Genomic DNA, 18,773 nt, shown 5'->3' with positions numbered 1-18,773 from the left:
AAATGATTCACCTGGTTTAAATAGTAAAGCATTTGCTTTTCGCCAAATTAAATATTATTTCATGATATTGCATTCTAAATATAGTGTGGGATCTACAGTTTCTTTAAACTTCAGTGCACTAGAGTTTTGAGATGCATACCAAAGCAAATATTCTGTAAAGCATAATACTGCAGGGGAAAATGTTTGATTGTATATTCTAGACACTTAAGAATGTATTATCCTTGTTTTCCTTTTCAGTTATTACTTATGAATTATGTATTTCCCTAGGGTTTTTCAATTTGCAATATCCTAAATAGGAAACAGAAAATATGTACTTGGAATAGCATTTTTATATGCAGAATTGGTATTTTTTATATATTCCCAGTTCAGAGCCTTTATAAATGCTATCAATATCATAACTTTACCAATTTCTATTTCCACCTGATGAAAATGATAAGAAACTTATTTTGCTTGGTAAATTTGCCCTCAGATAATGTTTGCAAGTTCATAAGAAATTATTAGCTTAGAGGAATTAATCCTCATTTCCTCTAGCTCGTTTATGTACATTTATAGAAATGATTTAAAATGCATGAACACCATGTCTGGTATATTTCGCATTAAGCCTGAGTAATTGAAATTCCAGTGTTTCTTCACCTTCAACCTTCTCCTCTTTCTCTTCTCCCTCCTCTTCTCCTTGTCCTTTTCCTTCTCCTTTTTCGCCATTTTAGCTTATACTATAAGAATGTGGTGAGAAGCCTGACTGATAACTGTAATTTTTCAAAAAATGCTCTACTGCATTGTTTATACAGTATTTTTGTAGGTGTGATTTCTCTTTCATTATTACAATACTGTGATTCAGTTATTACTATTAGAGTACCTTCGTAAGTGAAGCTCCGAGATAGTAAGTGATAGATCCAAGGTCACCCAACTAATGTGTGGTTAGACCTGAGACTGAATGAAGCAGTGATTAGAATATTGATGTTTGGCAAGCAGCATCCCTACCGGATCTCCCACTTAGAGCAAAATTTCTGTAAAGTATATCATACACCCAAAAAAAGTTTGAGTGTAGAATGAGAAGTGAAGAAAGAAAAAAATCTAGCCTGTACATAGTTTTAGTCTGGAGAATATATTTACTTTTAATTGACATTATGTCAGGTTAAACCAATATTCTTAAAAGGTTTCTACTACTGGTACAAGCATATGGTTCTTTCATGCAGCTATGTTTTTACCAGAACCATTTTTTTCATACTTTTTTATGCCACCTTGTTCTAACATGTAGAGTCTTTGGCATTTATCCCGAAGGTGACATGGTCTCAAGAAATTATTTAAGTGATTCCATTACTCATTGATATTATGCCTTTTAAAATGTGTTATAGGGAAACATTATTTTCCTCATGATTCATCATGCATTTCTGATAAAATCAGAAAATAGTAGACGTGAAATATATTAAAATTATTATTAAACTAGTAGAACTAAATAGGTAATGCTTTTATTTTAACACAAATGAGATTTTTTTATGCTATTCTGATTTGCATATTGATTTAACCTGGTTTGGGACCTAACACCACAGAACCCTCTCTCTCAAAGCGTAATGAGTATCAAACTTACGAAACAGATCCCTGGTCTCTTAACTGGAGAATTTCAGATTCAGTTGGTCTGAGTGAGGCCCAAGAATTTGCTTTTCTAGTAAAAAGTTCACAGATGATGCTAATGCTGCTGCTCTGAGGACGACACTTTGAGATCCACTATGATAGGGTGTTAGTAGGTAAGATGAAAGTTCTATTTTCAAACCCAGCCTTAGAATATACTTGGAAGTAAATTTGGTAATATCTTTGTCATCTACTTTTTGTCTGTAAGGGATTTAACAAAGTGGCATGATTAGTTTTATACAAAAGAAAGTCTAACCTGAATTAGTATAAATTTATGTCTGAGGATTAATAATTTTCTCCTTGTTAGAAGAATTATTATTAGGGGCGCCTGGGTGGCTCACTGGGCTAAGCCTCTGCCTTCGAGTCAGGTCCTGGTCTCAGGGTCCTGGGGTCGAGCCTCGCGTAGGGCTCCTTGCTCAGTGGGGAGACTGCTTCTCCCTCTCTCTCTCTGCTGTTCCCCCTGCTTGTGCTCTCTCTTCCTCTGTCAAATAAATAAATAACATCTTTTTTTAAAAAAGGTCACTATTAGGCACATTCACATTTAAAATAGCACCTGAAAATAATTTGTATCTATTGGTAATGGAATGATGTAGGGAAATTGTCCACTTCTATATCAATATACTTAGAGAATTTCAAATCTTTCATAAATTAAAACAAATACAAATATATATAATAAGTATTAGTCCTAAATACTATTGTTACACAGTACTAATTGTACGAATCCTGTTCTTATTTTCCCCTGATGATCAGGGATTTGGTTTAAGGTACAGATGTGAGTAATTAAGGAATCCAAAAGGCTCATCTATTCAATCTAAGGAGATAGGAATTATAATCCTCGATTTATAGATGAGAAAACTGAAGCTCTTTTTTGTTAGCTAATTTAAATTGCTAATAAGAGAGGCTGGCTTCTATCCCAAGTCTATCCTATTCGGAGCCCATACTTTTTAAATTACATCATACTACTTGGGTCAGATCCACGGCTCTTAATACTTTAAATTCACAAAAATGATGAACTGAGACTTAACGTGCTCTTTCACATGGAAGATTCAAAGTGTCTGGGTAGAGAGGAAAAAAATTGCTCATGGTAGCCTTGAAGAAGATCCAATAGTATCTATATACAATGGTATAGTTTGGTAAAAGTTAAAACAATTCACTTCCTAAGTGCCATGTTAAGAATCAATTTTAAAATTCAATTCAATATAAATAATTCAAATTCATAGAGAAACTGTAGAAATATTTCGCTTTGTTTTTCTGTCAGCCTTACTACTGCAGGTAGTAGTGACCTACATTTTGTAGGTCACTTATCTTGACTCTGATTTCATCAATCACATCCTTACTAACCATCTTTTAGTGTCAGTTCCACTTCTGACAGAATCTCTTGCCAGTTTCATTTGTCATTAGTTTCAGAACAAGGGTCATATTTTGTATTACCTTCGATATGGGATACACTGATTTTTATATAAAAATGTTTGTTACAAAGTCGTTAATATGAATAATTCCGTGGGCAGGGGTAAGAACTAAGAATTAGTTGATGAAGGCATGACATGATTTTCATAAAAATATAATTTAGAATAAATGGATAAATGTGTTATCCCTGGACCATAAAATAGTTAATTGGTAAAATAGAGATGTTTATATGAAAAAGCTAATTGTTTTATTATTTAATTTACAAATCATTTATATAAAAGGAATTACAGTTAAAAATACTGTTTGAGTTTGCTGAGGAAAAGTGGTTATCAAAGGTCAGTTGACTGTCAAAAATATTTGGGGATTTTTTTTTAATTTTTCAGGAAATACTGTAATGTATTTGACTTTGTAATGTATTTGACAACCGAAATATTTGATTGATTTGATGTATAATTTGAAAATCCCTTCTTCTAAAATTATTTAAAAATTTATCCTTTTTTAGTTTAAAGACCATGCAAACCATGCCTTGTTTCTAATTTCACATTTCTGTGGTCCAACTTGTCCATAGGATGCTTTATAATTGTGGTTAAATATTAAACCATAGAGTTTTAAACAAGCAAAATTATTTTGAATCCTGAAGAGTAAGCACTAATCATTATTAATTGTTTTTGAACTCTGTCATATTGCCAAAACCAAACTTGCCCTGTGGATAGTAATATGATTCTCTAACTCATACCTACTCTATGTATGTTTATTATTTCTTATTATTTAGGGACCTCCTGGTTTACCTGGTCTCAAAGGTGACCCTGGTTCCAAGGGTGAGAAGGTGAGAGTAAAAACACATGTTACTATAATTTTGATATCCCAATAGCAGAGACAATAATTTTTCATATTAAAATCACTCAAAAGGAAATTTCAAAGAATATCTTTGTCCTTCTAACCAAGGGAAAAGCTGCCAATCCTCTGTTTCCCAGATGAATTTAGAGGAGAGAAAATATACAAAGTCATAGTGAAAAATGTATCAGAATTCAGTGTTATCTTTTTTCAATGTCCCCTTGTTGGAACCATATGGAGAAAGCATATGGTTATACTAAAATAACCCTTCAGAAAATAAACAGATGGAATAACAAAATGCCCATTTTCATGTTTTTAAACATGAAAATGAAAAATTTAAGCTATAATACCTTTGAAGTAGTAATTTGATCTTCCAGAATGTATGCTGAGTTGCACCAAATAATTAAAGAAAATAAGCCTTTTTAGAAGGCCATTAATGTTTTTTGGATTACTTTTAAATTTCCAAATGTCTCTTAAGGACTATAGAATTTCTGAAAAGTAGAAATCATTTCATATAAAATATGATTATGAAAATAATGACTTTTCAGTTATTTCATCAATGAAATAATTCTTAGTGGAGAATTCATTTTAAGTAAATGAAACACTGAAGATGATACTTTTAGAAAGCATTCTGTTTCCTAAAATTCCTCCCCACCAATAAAAGTCTCCCTTGATATAAGCAGTAAATGATCCTGTTAGGTAAGAGAAAAGCAGGTTCTTAATCCTTTATATCATTCAGAAAGGGTTAAAGTTTCTTTTTTTTTTTTTTTACTTTTATGTTTCGTAAACTTAGTGTGCAATTATTTTATGACTATAGTTTAGTAGATGGTTGTAATTTATATATTGTTAAACTTCTTTTCTCTGCCTTCTAAAGGGACATCCGGGTTTAATTGGCCTGATTGGTCCTCCAGGCGAACAAGGTGAAAAGGGTGACAGAGGACTCCCCGGAACTCAAGGATCTCCAGGAGCAAAGGGGGATGGAGTGAGTAAAGATATAAATTATTCTCCTACTCCTTTCCAGTCGTACCCACACACACACACACACACACACACTCGCACATGTGCACATTCCATTAAACATGACCAAGGGGGTGATTTAGAGTATCTTTAATCTCTTTAAGTAGTGATGTTTTCAAGAAGAAATTTGCTTAATCTTAAAGTAATAAATTAAAAACATGATAAGTTAGAAATTGAAAAATTACAGTTCAGTAGTTAATTACACAAAAATTTATCGAATTTCCAAAACATACAAGTTATTATTCTGAAGGCTGCTTTATATCTATAAAGATACAGACATTGAAGCAAATGGGGAAAAAAGTACAGATTACCTTGCAAAGGTTATTTCTTAGATTCACAATGAAAAGTTTTAGGCTATTCTTACATATTTCTGCATAATCAAAACCCTGCAGTTGTGTTGTTATGCACTAATCTTATGCATAAACTAGCTGAGGAAAACTCTAATTTGGATGCTTCTCTCTGCAGGGAATTCCGGGTCCTGCTGGTCCCATAGGTCCACCTGGTCCCCCAGGCTTACCAGTAAGTACTAGACGAAAGAATTTTGTAAAGTTTACAAGTCATGAATTCTCCAGATTTTTATCTGCCCTTTTGCCTTTGCTTTTTTCTAGGGCCCTCAAGGTCCAAAGGGTACCAAAGGCTCTGCTGTAAGTACTTTTGCATTTGGGTTTTCATTTTTCAGGGAAGTCCACTCAAATGCCTTGTTCTTCATTTATCTTGTTCCTTTGCCCACCCCACGCCCCACAGGGACCTGCCGGCCAGAAGGGTGACAGTGGTCTTCCAGGGCCTCCTGGGCCTCCGGTAAGTGCAGAGTAACAAGACTGATGTCCTGGCAGTTAGCGTCCTGAGACTGCCAGTGATTTCTCTGAATTTATAAGAAGGATGGAAAAAAAGGCATTTTCTCAAAGTGCTGATTTTTCTAGGAAATAGCAACTATATTACGTAATCAGGTCCCCATGCCAAGGTTTTCTTTTAATTGAATATATAAAGATACATTAACTACATATTATGATAATCTAGTTTTTATTTGTTTTTCAAGAAAATGACATACTTTTTTATGTCACATTTTTATGAAAGCAATTGATTGTATGCCACAAATATATATATATATATGTCTGACCACACTAGGAATAAAGACAAGAGTTTAGATACTTGGCATTTGTTTTCCTACTGTATATAATGTTCAACCAAAAAGCAATAGCAATTTGTAACATTTATTAATGCTGACATTTTCCAGGCTTCACATTACTACTAAGAGAGAGATCCACCTTGCTAGGGCTGCCATAACAGGTACCACAAACAAGATGGCTTAAATAATATAAATGTACTGTCTGACAGTTCTAACGGCCACAAGTCCTAGATCAGACTGTGGGAAGCATCGGTTCCTTCTGAGGACTGTGGAGCTGAAGGTCTGTTCCATGGTCCTCTCCTTGGCTCATAAATGGCCGTCTTCTCCTATCTTTTCCTATCATCTTCTATGTGTGTCCCATAAATTTCCTCTTACAAGGATACCAGTCATATTGAGCTAGGATCCACCCTAATGCCCTTATATTTACTTAACTAATTATATCTACAGAGACCTCATTTCAAAATGAGGTCTTATTCTACGGTACTGGTGCTTAGGACTTCTACAGAGAACTTTTTGTGACACAATCCATACCGGTATGGATTTATCTATTTGGTGTAGTTCTACTCTTGTCATAAATGCAAATTCAAGTCTGGTTGCATTTTCTAAGCTTTTTAATTTAGGCAGTTTTAACTTATATTTGAAATAAGTTAATCTGCATTTTTAAAAGTTTAACGTTTCATAATATAAATTATTATCAAGCACAATAGACAATTCATTAAGTAGCATAAGAACCCTAAAATGGTGTTTTAATCTTCAGAGACTAAAATCTAGTTGTGGAGGTAAGAAGGGTAAATGAGGACTAATGAATAAATAATCAGGTAATGCACATATGTTCACACAAATCTTTTGCTACACTACTTATGTAGAAAAAGTTCCAGATATCATCAGAGTTGGTGTCTACTTTAGTATCCCTACTAGATTATTTTTAAAAAACTTACCAAGTTTACATATCTATCTACCTATATATGTATATATATATATAAATATATATTAGCAATTAGAGAAAACATTGAAAATAGGAAAAACATTGAAAATCTAAACCAATTGTAATTTCTTATAACAGTGACATAACTAGTGATATTTATGCAGAATATTCTATCTTCAGAAGCAATTACATGCACGTTATCTCTTTCCCAGGGTCCACCTGGCGAAGTCATTCAGCCTTTACCAATCTTATCACCCAAGAAAACAAGAAGACATGTTGAAAACATGCAAGCAGATGCAGGTGATAATATTCTTGATTACTCAGATGGAATGGAGGAAATATTCGGTTCCCTCAATTCCCTGAAACAAGACATCGAACATATGAAGTTTCCAATGGGTACTCAGACTAACCCAGCCCGAACTTGCAAAGACCTGCAACTCAGCCATCCTGACTTCCCAGATGGTATGTTAATAATATAATGACACAGCAAATGTACTTTACGATGATGCATTGTCAGCTCTTTCATTCTAGTTAAATGTTCAATATAGAATCTAAATAAAACTAAAGCAAATGATTATTATTCATTCCAATCTTGTAGACAGAAAAAGTCATTTACACTGTGCAATTTAAGATCTGCTTCAGATGGGGCGCCTGGGTGGCTCAGTGGGTTAAGCCGCTGCCTTCGGCTCAGGTCATGATCTCGGGGTCCTGGGATCGAGTCCCACATTGGGTTCTCTGCTCAGCAGGGAGCCTGCTTCCTCCTCTCTCTCTCTGCCTGCCTCTCTGCCTACTTGTGATCTCTCTCTGTCAAATAAATAAATAAAATCTTTAAAAAAAACAAAAAAAAGATCTGCTTCAGAGAGTCCTTTGCCATTTTTTGATGATTATAGATAACATAAATGCATTTTCCCTGTACTAACAATCATAGAACAGGTTTTTTGTGTGCATGCATGTGCACATTAGTATATAATTATTTATATCCTATAACCTAAGTTATTTTACATTGATATGAGTAAAATTAACATGATTAACAGCTTAACTGAATCGTATTTGACCTATCAGTTTAGCAGGCATTTGGTTAATAGAATATTTAAGAATCAGATAGCTTGGGGCAAAAATTTGTGTAATGGATCCACAAATAATCGAGCTGTGAACAATTTGTAATAATAATCAAGATATTTTATTATACTTACCATTTTTTAAAAAAGATTTTATTTATTTGACAGAGAGAGATCACAAGCAGGCATCTTAAATTTCCCACTTTACGTGTAAATATTTTATCACTCTTTTTACTGTTGGGACAATATTATTTTTCTCTGTCAATCATATAAGAATGCTGTAACTGAGATCTAAATAATTCAATACAGAAAATTTCAATGTGATTCAGAAATAGCCACCACCATAAAGGAAGAATGTCATAAACTCTTTTCTTAATCAAGAATAGCCTGTTGAGCAAAGGAAACAGTTAACAAAATCAAAAGACAACTGACAGAATGGGAGAAGATATTTGCAAATGACATATCAGATAAAGGACTAGTGTCCAGAATCTATAAAGAACTTAGCAAACTCAACACCCAAAGAACAAATAATCCAATCAAGAAATGGGCAGAAGACATGAACAGACATTTCTGCAAAGAAGACATCCAGATGGCCAACAGACACATGAAAAAGTGCTCCATATCACTCGGCATCAGGGAAATACAAATTAAAACCACAATGAGATATCACCTCACACCAGTCAGAATGGCTAAAATCAACAAGTCAGGAAATGACGGATGCTGGCGAGGATGCGGAGAAAGGGGAACCCTCCTACACTGTTGGTGGGAATGCAAGTTGGTGCAGCCACTCTGGAAAACAGCATGGAGGTTCCTCAAAATGTTGAAAATAGAACTGCCCTATGACCCAGCAATTGCACTATTGGGTATTTACCCTAAAGATACAAATGTAGTGATCCAAAGGGACATATGCACCCGAATGTTTATGGCAGCAATGTCCACAATAGCCAAACTATGGAAAGAACCTAGATGTCCATCAACAGATGAATGGATCAAGAAGATGTGGTATATATACACAATGGAATACTATGCAGCCATCAAAAGAAATGAAATCTTGCCATTTGCAACAACATGGATGGAACTAGAGTGTATCATGCTTAGCGAAATAAGTCAAGCAGAGAAAGACAACTATCATATGATCTCCCTGATATGAGGAAGTGGTGATGCAACATGGAGGCTTAAGTGGGTAGAAGAATAAATGAAACAAGATGGGATTGGGAGGGAGACAAACCATAAGTGACTCTTAATCTCACAAAACAAACTGAGGGTTGCCGGGGGGAGGGGTTTTGGGAGAAGGGGGTGGGATTATGGACATTGGGGAGGGTATGTGCTTTGGTGAGTGCTGTGAAGTGTGTAAACCTGGTGATTCACAGACCTGTACCCCTGGGGATAAAAATATATGTATATAAAAAAAAAAAAAAAAAAAGAATAGCCTGTTGAAACTAAAACACAAGTAGCTACTAAGGGTTCCATATAGACTAATAACCAAGGTCTTCAAATGTATAATATGTGTATGTGAAAAAGATACATTCAGTTCAGTAGTAATGCAGTGATTTATAAGAATGATTCAGACTTTGATCTAGCTAAGATAATCATACTTTATTGAAATTCAAATATAAAAGATTACAACATGTACTGAGTTATAAAACATGATATGATTAATTAGAACCTGAGAAATCAAGAAAAATTTTTGTAAATTTTGGAAAATGGAGAGTTCACCGTGAGCTATAGTTCTCTGTGGTTTCCATATAATAACTAGTATTATTAATTCTTCAATGTGTTAATTAATTACAATTAAATATTAGTTAATTAATTAAACAGTGCCAGACACTGTTCTTCAGACAGAGATTCATAGATAATGCAGAAGGAATAATGCCTTTGAGCTACTATTATCAAACAATGGAGACAGAAAAATCATAAGTAGTATTTATAGCATATTATGACAGATATTGTGGAAAAAATGAGTAGATAAGGTAGTGATCTCAGGATTGTGAGATCCAGCCTTCTGATGGGCTCTGCACTCAGCACAGAATCTCCTTAAGAATCTCTTCCTCTCCCTCTCCCTCTGTCCCTCCTACCCAGCTTGCTTGTGCACACTCTCTCTCTGTCAAATTAATGAAATTAAACATTTTATTTAATCATTTAAATTATTTTATGCATCAAAATCAATGACAAAAATACAAATAAAAATTCTCTATTTTAATAGCAACATTTAAGCTGAAATCGAAAGGGATGATTCGCTTTTGGATAAATAAGATGTTAATATTTAAGGAGGTAACATTTAAGCTGAAACCTATAAAGAAGTAGCCAGTTATGCAAAGAATGGAAAGGGTGTTCTGGGCAGAGGATATGGGTAGTTTGAAAGCCTTGAAGAAGACAAGGTTCTAGTGTCTTTGAGGAACCTAATGTCTCCATGGCTAAAAAGTAGTGAGCAAAGCGGAAAATGACTTTGAAGTAATTTGGAAGAAAGCAAGGTAGAATCCAAAGAAGCTGGTTAAGGAGCTGTTGGATTAATCTAGGCAAAAAATTGTGGTGACTTGATTTAGGGGCCTGATAGTAAAAATAGGAGATGAATAAATTTGAGATAAATTGTACATGGTATCCATAGTATACAGAATTTATTGAATAAAGGTGTCTTGGTAATTATGTTATTATTACGTTATTTGAAGAACATTTAATGGCAATACTAGCAGATTAAATCAAGAGAAAAAACACCACAGATGAATCTTGGAACACTGAAAAAATAAAATTTACAAAAAAGGTAACAGAACATAAAAAAAATACCACAGAATTTCTAAAAACTGTAAAATGTATCAAACATTAAGAGTGGTTATCCTGATGCGTAAAATCCTGATCATTTCAACCTTTATATATATATATTTTTTTTTCCTGAGGATTTCAATTGGTTCCAGATGCAAATCTATAAATGGTGCAATCAGAAAAAATTTAAATGTTTTTTGTTAAATAAATATTTCAAGTGATCTGACATATAGTAGAAGCTAATTAACTATTAAGAGTACTCTCCCTGTTTATATACAGTAATAGTAAAAGATAAAGCGATTGGTATTAGGTTTTTAAGAGTTCTAGTACAAGCTAAGCAATAAGAGATTTTGGAATGTGAAAAGTTAATAACCAGTAGATTCACATAATTCAGAGTAAAATTTAAAATGATGTGGCAGCATAGAAAATGGTAGGAGGGAAGCAAAGTGACATCAGATGTACATCAATGCTATCTCTCAATAGCTGTTAGCAACAAAAACTATATTGTCAATTATTTTAAAACAATTTTGTTATTCCTACTACTTACCATCTTTATTCATCTACTACTAATTTAATGGTCACCGTCATTCAAAGAGAGGTACATTTACTACAAGAAGTTTATGCTATAAAGTAATGCAAAAGTATGATCCCTGAGGCTAAGTAGATACTATCACCTCCATTGTTACAGATGAATAAACCACGGAAAAATACAGTGATTATTATACTCAGACTATTTAAGTAGTAAATAAAACATATGAGATTTAGGGTTAAGTCAGCTGATTCCAATATGCATGCAACTTACTTACAATGGCTAAACTGAATGTTAATATTTGAGGAGGTGACATTTAAGCTGAAATCGAAAAGTAACAAACGTGCTAGGAACCAGAGTGTTCCGGGCAGACTGTATGGGCAAAGCTTTGATTCAGGCAAGGCAAAGGGTCACTCTAACTATTCAAATGCATACCCCAATGTGACCAGGAACATAAAGTGATTCTCATGGGAAAAGATCCAACAATATTAACTATTCTTTATTTCGCTAAGAAACTTTGATATTTAATGCAATCATTTTTCCTATGCATGTATTTTTATATGACATATTTTTTTCTACTTCTAGGTGAATATTGGATTGATCCTAACCAAGGATGCTCAGGAGATTCCTTCAAAGTTTACTGTAATTTCACGTCTGGTGGTGAGACTTGCATTTATCCAGACAAAAAATCTGAAGGAGTAAGTACCAATCTGTTTTGGTGGTGACTGTTGACAGTTCTTGCCATGTTTTTGCAATATTGAACTAAACAGGAAAATTATACTGTCATATTTTCATTTATCTGCTTTTCTTACAGGGTAATTAGAGCATTTCATTTGCATAAACATGAATAAGACACCAAAGTGATGCACAGAGTTAACAAATACTTCTCTCCTTTATCTTTTACCCAGATGTATTCTTTATGCACCTGCTTGTGCTCTAAAATTCTATGGCTTTTCCATGACACAGCACAGCTGATTCTCAAATTTTAGTGCGTGCATAGGATTCTTCATCCCAATTACCACACGATAGAACTCGCAGCTGTACATGATGTTCAAAATACACAATTTATAATCTTTTACATAAAGTAAAAGTATTGTCTGCATTTGCGTATTTTTCAAATGTTTAGTCTTTTCAAAAACATTTCTTGATTTTTACTGAGCAGTATCCATACATTTGAGTTCTATCTTTAAAGCTATGAAGACAAATTACTAATATAGGGAAAGATCTCTCACTAGCATAATTGTATTCTCCAGTTTCTGGTGATAGATGTTGCCTTTGTTTGTAATCTTGTAATAAATCACATTCTTCTTAGTAAATGGTATAGGCATACAGAGGCACAGAAAGTCGTGAAGGCTTAACAAGTAGCTTTCGGTGTGTCTAATCTCTTGAGAGAAGTGAAGTTTGTGAGAAAAGGGTGGGTAGCAGTGCCAGGAGGCAAAGCAACTTCTGATTCCCAACCAAACGTGGCCTGTGGCAAAGCGTAATAAAATTCCTGTAGCCCCCCAAGAAACCAGAGAACATGGAAAATGCCTCCCCTTATGCTGATAACTCAAATTCCCTACAGTGAGGCCTTAGATACCCATATGTTTTGCTGATGTTTGCAAAGCAAAACAATAATGCAGATCTATTAAAGATTCTAAATATTCTTCCCAGTAGGAGATGATTAGGCTTGCTTCTTGCCAAGGACTTTTCCAGAGCATGTCACCCTCAGTTACTGGCTGAATGTTTTCAGGATGCTTCCTTTCACTAGGAAATACTGATGGTACTTGTCTTGATGGCTGATACCAGCTGGTATTATGAGGCATTCCTTTGCGAAGGGGTTTTGCCTAAGAGTTCCACCAATGTCCCCTCAGCTCTTAATATACTGTCAGTAGGTTATGCCCCCTCCAACTTTTTTTGAGCAATTAAAAAAAAAAAAAACCCAAAAACAAAAAGCAGGAAGAAAATGAATCCATTTTCACTAAGTGGGAATTCACAGGATCACTCTCAAATTTTGCTCTTTCTCTCATCGCCTATAGTTCAGGATAGACTATTTTAAAACTTCTATGGCATTTTAGTCTTACTGAAAATTACTGGTGTGTACATAAACAATATTGTTCATAATTTTTACCTATTTTCTAACTTCCTGTTCCTTTGCAACAGGTAAGAATATCATCATGGCCAAAAGAGAAACCAGGAAGCTGGTTTAGTGAATTTAAGAGAGGAAAACTGGTATGTTATTACCTCAGCATGAAATGGTTTATCTTACACTTCATTAATAAAGCGCAAATTATGTATTTCTAGGTCTTGACTGTGAAAGTCTAAATTGTAGTGTCCAGGATTCCTTGTGTTCTCCAGCTTGCTCCAACTATATCTCTTAGACTGCTGTGGTATTTTAGGGAAGTCTAAATGTTTTGTATCAGAATACATGGAAATATGCTATACTTACCAAAATAATGTGATCAGATAAAGTATGCATTTCACTGAGTACCTGCTAGACATCATAAAAATAGATTATGTTAGAAATGTCAGGTATAGAGAATACATAAATTATTTATTGTTCTTTATATCAATAAAAACTTTTGGAAAGTGAAATGTTTTTTCTGATTGCTACATGTGGCTATAAAGTGAACTGACTGACTTGACCTTTTATTTGGATTGGAGCACAAGTTCACGTAGATATTTCTTGTATATATTTCTCATACAATGACCAGTTCACTAGTAATAATTTGTTACAGGTATTTTAAGATAGGTGCCAAAACTAAATTGACATTATAAAAGGCGTTTAAAAATATGTGTGTGTTTAAAATATTAATAAGAATATATTTAAATGAAAGTTTCTCATTTATCCAGGTAATTATTCAATTGTTTGATGTTCTTAAAAAAGCTATTATTTTCCAGTGATGGCTATTTTATAGTTATCCTAAGGAATATACACAAATTAATTAACAACATTAGTGAAGTTCTCCACATAATTCTTCACTGCAGTCTAAAAGTTACATTAAATATCCATGTGACATCTTATCACATGTGTAGAAGTGAAAAATACATACACAGAAGAGTGTGTGTGGTGTCATTTTTTTGTTGTTTTGGTTTATTTTCCTTCGTGTTCATTCCCCAAGTGTCCTTTTTTTCTTCAGTCAAACAAGGTTCCTCAAACAAGGTTCCTGGGCCGTTAGTCAGTAAGGAGTAAATAAATTCAACAATAAGGAAGAAAGTATAGGTAACTATCTTTACAGGGGCTAAATCTATATTCTAGGTAACTTTCCTACTCCATGTTTAAAAAAAACAAACTAGGTTTCTATGTTTCAGTAGTCCTCAGTATTTCGATTGTACCCAATAAAACAATTTATTTTTTAATAAAGGGTTTTAATAATTTTCAATTATCTTCCTGCTCTAAATACAAAATAAGTATTTACTGACTCAACAAATATTCACTTGCATCACCTCGGGCATTATGTTTAGTGGTGGTGACACATTGGTGAGTAAGTATATCACCTAAGAATGAACAAAGAGGTAGGTCTAGGTCTGTGAAGTAAATTAAAGACCAAACACCTTAGAAAACTATGGCCCCAAAATAAAAACTGCAAGAACGTGTTTAAAATGTGGGCCAGGTGGATGTACTATGAAATTTTTTAAAGAAGTAGGTGAAATTTTTTTTTAAAATTGGGGGGAAGGGGCTGCCTGGGTGGCTCAGTGGGTTTGTTGAGGACTCTTGGTTTCAGCTCAGGTCAGGATCTCAGGGTCAAGAGATCCAGCTACGTGGGCTCTGTGCTCGGCAGAGATGGGAGTCTACTGGAGAGTCTTCTCCGCCACCCCATCTGCTCTTTCCCTCGTACTCACATGCACTCTTTCTTAAAAAAAAAAAAAAAAATTAAGATAGGTAACCTTTGCATTGCACCAAGATTCCTCAGTTCCCACTGTTTCGCTATCTAAAAAGATACACAAACACAATGAGAGATAGTTCATAAACTATAATTTAAATTTATTTAAATTACTTTAAAAGGTACACTAATATAATGAAAGATCTCTTGGAAACAAAAGCATTTTTGGGGGGAAGTTTTTAATGGTTAGGACAATGAAGCATAGAAATAAAGTGACTCTTTTCAAAGATAAATAGTGCTTGCAGTAACTCAGGTGGGAGTACAAGAATGATTTCATAAAATCCTGACTCTGGGTCTTCTGTCCCTCTGTGCCTACTTTCTTCCCCTACGTGAAAATGGGCCACTCCATGCATCTGCATGCTTCTGGGATCACAGTTCACTGTCAGCAGTGATTTTTATCCCTTCATAACATAAAAGAGCCAAAGAATCTAGATGTGTCTTTTTATTCTTTTATTCCCAGCTTTCCTATTTGGATGTTGAAGGAAATTCCATTAATATGGTGCAAATGACATTCTTGAAACTGCTGACTGCCTCTGCGCGGCAGAATTTCACCTACACCTGCCATCAGTCAGCAGCCTGGTACGATGTGTCATCGGGAAGTTACGACAAAGCACTTCGGTTCCTGGGGTCAAATGATGAGGAGATGTCCTATGACAACAACCCTTACATCAAAGCACTGTATGATGGCTGTGCGGTGAGTATAATCACTTGCCTTCTTTCTCAGGGTGGGAGGCAGTGTGTAACCACCTCAGTTTGGCCCTAAGCCACATTTCTCTCATGAATTGGATGGCAGTTTTTATTAAGATCTGGTGCTCAGCACTGGCATTAAAACACAGTATCTTAGAAGCCACTGATACTCACATACACATACACACACACACACACACACACACAAACTCTGAAACATACAAATAGACACATAATCTAAAAGCCATAACAGAAGGTAATCTTAGACCATATGCTATTTCTATGGAATTATTCCTGATCATTGAAAACTACTGTGGCTCATTATTCTTGAAATTTAAAACAAAAGCAAAAAACTTTGTCTCCTTCATCCATGATTCTAAAATGACAGATAAAGGAATCAGCATTATTCTAAAATGAAAGATAAAGGGATTGGCATTGTACCATTTATACCATAGATAATTCTTACCCTTGTATTTCGTTTGCAAGGTGCTTCTCTGTTGCTTCTGTATTACCACCTGTTTAGACAGTTATTATCATTTTTGTTGTTGTTGTTGTTATTTCTATCTTCTGGAACTATCCTTTTCACACAATGGGAATTTGATTTAAGAAAATGGCCCAGAGACCACACTGAAAACCTCATTGTTTTCGCTGATGACTAAAGAAGTCACAGTTACAAAGAAAAAGGCCCATGTCTTCAACCAAGTAGGTAGGGTACCCACAGATCAAAGAAGAGAAAATAAAACACATTAAAAGTAGCAAGTGTCTGGATTTCCCAATAGTAATATACTGATAATCATTCACAAAATTAAGATATAGCAGCAGACACGCTTTAACTTCTGACTTTGTGCCCTATAATTTCTATACTGTATCTTAAAATCTTGATATATATGTAGTATGATTTCAGTGGTAAGTGTATATTATTATGAAGGAGCCTGACCCAATTTTATTATCAGTTTTCATATTAAACTGTACTTGTCAATTCAGTAAGATTCTCTTCAACTGTGCAATACATCTGAATATTATAGTTGGATCATAACAGCTAAATATTAAACGTTCAAAATTTAAAACTACATACGACAGCAGTAACACCAGCAAGAGGGACTCACACAAAGATAATGACAAATTTCTTTCTTACTTGCTCACCTCCATTCAGAGGCTTAAGAAAAAAATAACATGGATGTTAAAACTATGAAATGATTGTGTAACTTGGTATTTCTGCTTAATTTTACAGTCCAGAAAAGGCTATGAAAAAACTGTGATTGAAATCAATACCCCGAAAATTGATCAAGTTCCTATTGTTGATGTAATGATCAATGACTTTGGTGATCAGAATCAGAAGTTTGGATTTGAAGTTGGTCCTGTTTGTTTCCTTGGCTAAGATTAGGATGAAGAACATACAAAATCAACAGAAAAAAATACCTTGGTGCCACCAACCCATTTTATGCCACATGCAAGTTTTGAATAGGGATGGTAGAGCAAACAACTCGCTACGTGTATTTGTACCGATTAGAAATACCGATGCCCTTGCAGGGGACAGAATCTTTGCATGACAAAAGCTTCAAAAATCATAAAAATACAAGCTAGTGTGGCTGAGATGGAAACAGGCCTTATTCTTGATTCCCAATTTTCATCTCTCCTTTTCCTATTTGGATTTCTTTGGTGCTGTAGAAAAAAGAAGAGAACGATATATATTTCATAAAAGATATGGTGCTCATTCCCGTCCATCAAGGATGTACTAAAACAGTGTGTTTAATAAATTGTAATTATTTTATGTACAGTTCTATACTGTTATCTATGTGTCCATTTCCAAAACTTGCACGTGTCTCTGGATTCCATCTGACTCTAATTTTATGACAATTGCAGAACTATGATGGCAATAAATATATGTATTATGAAAAAATAAAATAATTTCTGATGACTCTAATTCCCTTTCTTTGATGAATAATAAAATGCCTTTGTATATATTGATGTTGAAGAGTTCGATTATTTGATGTCGCCAACAAATTTCTCAGAGGGGCAAAAACCTAGAAGACTCACGGAAGCACACTTGGATCCACTCTTCTCTACTGACAGTAACTTTGGTGAATTTCAGCCAAAAATATCATGCATTTGATGCTTCATTCAATGCTATACCTCAGCTTCTTTTCAGAGTCCAGGATTTCACAGGATCCTTGTATATATGGAAAATAAGCAAGTTTATATTTTTGGACAGGAAAATATGTATGAGAATCTATTTTAACAAATCGGTTCCTCCATCAAGCAAACAATTAGATGTACAATTTTTTTACTACCTTATCTCATCTCATCTCATTGTTTTCAGTGTGCTTCAGTCATCCAGATTAATATTAAAAGATGGGAACAAAGCAATTGTTTATGAATTTGTTCAATGTTATACTTTTTAATCAATCAATTTCTTGAATTTGATTCTATGTTGCATATTATAATAGTCTTCAAATACTATTTTACCTGCACCTTTCCAGCAAATACTATTTCTTTTCTTTCAAAATACTATCAAACATTATTTGACCTGCCTAATTTCTAAATAGCATATGGGTGGATCGTTACTAACAGTGCTTGTTTTGAAAGTCATACTTATTAAAACAATCAAAACATTTTTCCACTAAGGTATTTTCTTCCAGGTAGCTTGATATAGCAATAAAATTTTAAAGTTACAAATTGAACTTTGTATCTATTTTAAGTAATATATGTAAGACTTGGAAATAAATGTTTTATTTCTTATATGAAGTGTTAAATTAATTGACACCAGATTTCACTGGAACATTTTCAACTGATAATTTATCACAAAAGATCATACCTGTAATACTGGAATTAAAACGTGAACACTTGTCATTCAGAAGTTCTTTTATTTTGAAATCAAGCTTGTAAATGTCCTTTCAAGAAGGGAGATATGAATCGTATAAATAAACTCAAGTCTTGTCTA

At 34.1% G+C, this 18,773-nt stretch overlaps 1 protein-coding gene across 8 annotated transcripts in view; it reads left to right on the top strand.

Annotated features, from left to right (window-relative positions):
* Positions 1–18,773, top strand: part of COL11A1 (collagen type XI alpha 1 chain) — a 208,736-nt gene extending 189,963 nt beyond the window's left edge. For all 8 annotated transcript variants that reach the window (XM_004775160.3, XM_004775159.3, XM_004775161.3 and 5 more), the window contains 10 exons: positions 3,809–3,862; positions 4,745–4,852; positions 5,353–5,406; positions 5,496–5,531; positions 5,632–5,685; positions 7,151–7,400; positions 11,868–11,980; positions 13,425–13,493; positions 15,606–15,839; positions 17,064–18,773. In XM_004775160.3, coding sequence (XP_004775217.1) covers positions 3,809–3,862; positions 4,745–4,852; positions 5,353–5,406; positions 5,496–5,531; positions 5,632–5,685; positions 7,151–7,400; positions 11,868–11,980; positions 13,425–13,493; positions 15,606–15,839; positions 17,064–17,210 — 1,119 coding nt within the window. In that variant the 3' untranslated portion in view covers positions 17,211–18,773. The remainder of the gene's footprint in view (positions 1–3,808; positions 3,863–4,744; positions 4,853–5,352; positions 5,407–5,495; positions 5,532–5,631; positions 5,686–7,150; positions 7,401–11,867; positions 11,981–13,424; positions 13,494–15,605; positions 15,840–17,063) is intronic.

Source organism: Mustela putorius, unplaced genomic scaffold, assembly GCF_011764305.1.
Source record: "Mustela putorius furo isolate JIRA1106 unplaced genomic scaffold, ASM1176430v1.1 tig00003853_pilon_pilon_pilon, whole genome shotgun sequence".
NCBI classification, from domain to species: domain Eukaryota; kingdom Metazoa; phylum Chordata; class Mammalia; order Carnivora; family Mustelidae; genus Mustela; species Mustela putorius.
The sequence above is the reverse complement of the archived record's forward strand: the minus strand, read 5'-3'. Positions and strand labels throughout refer to the sequence as shown.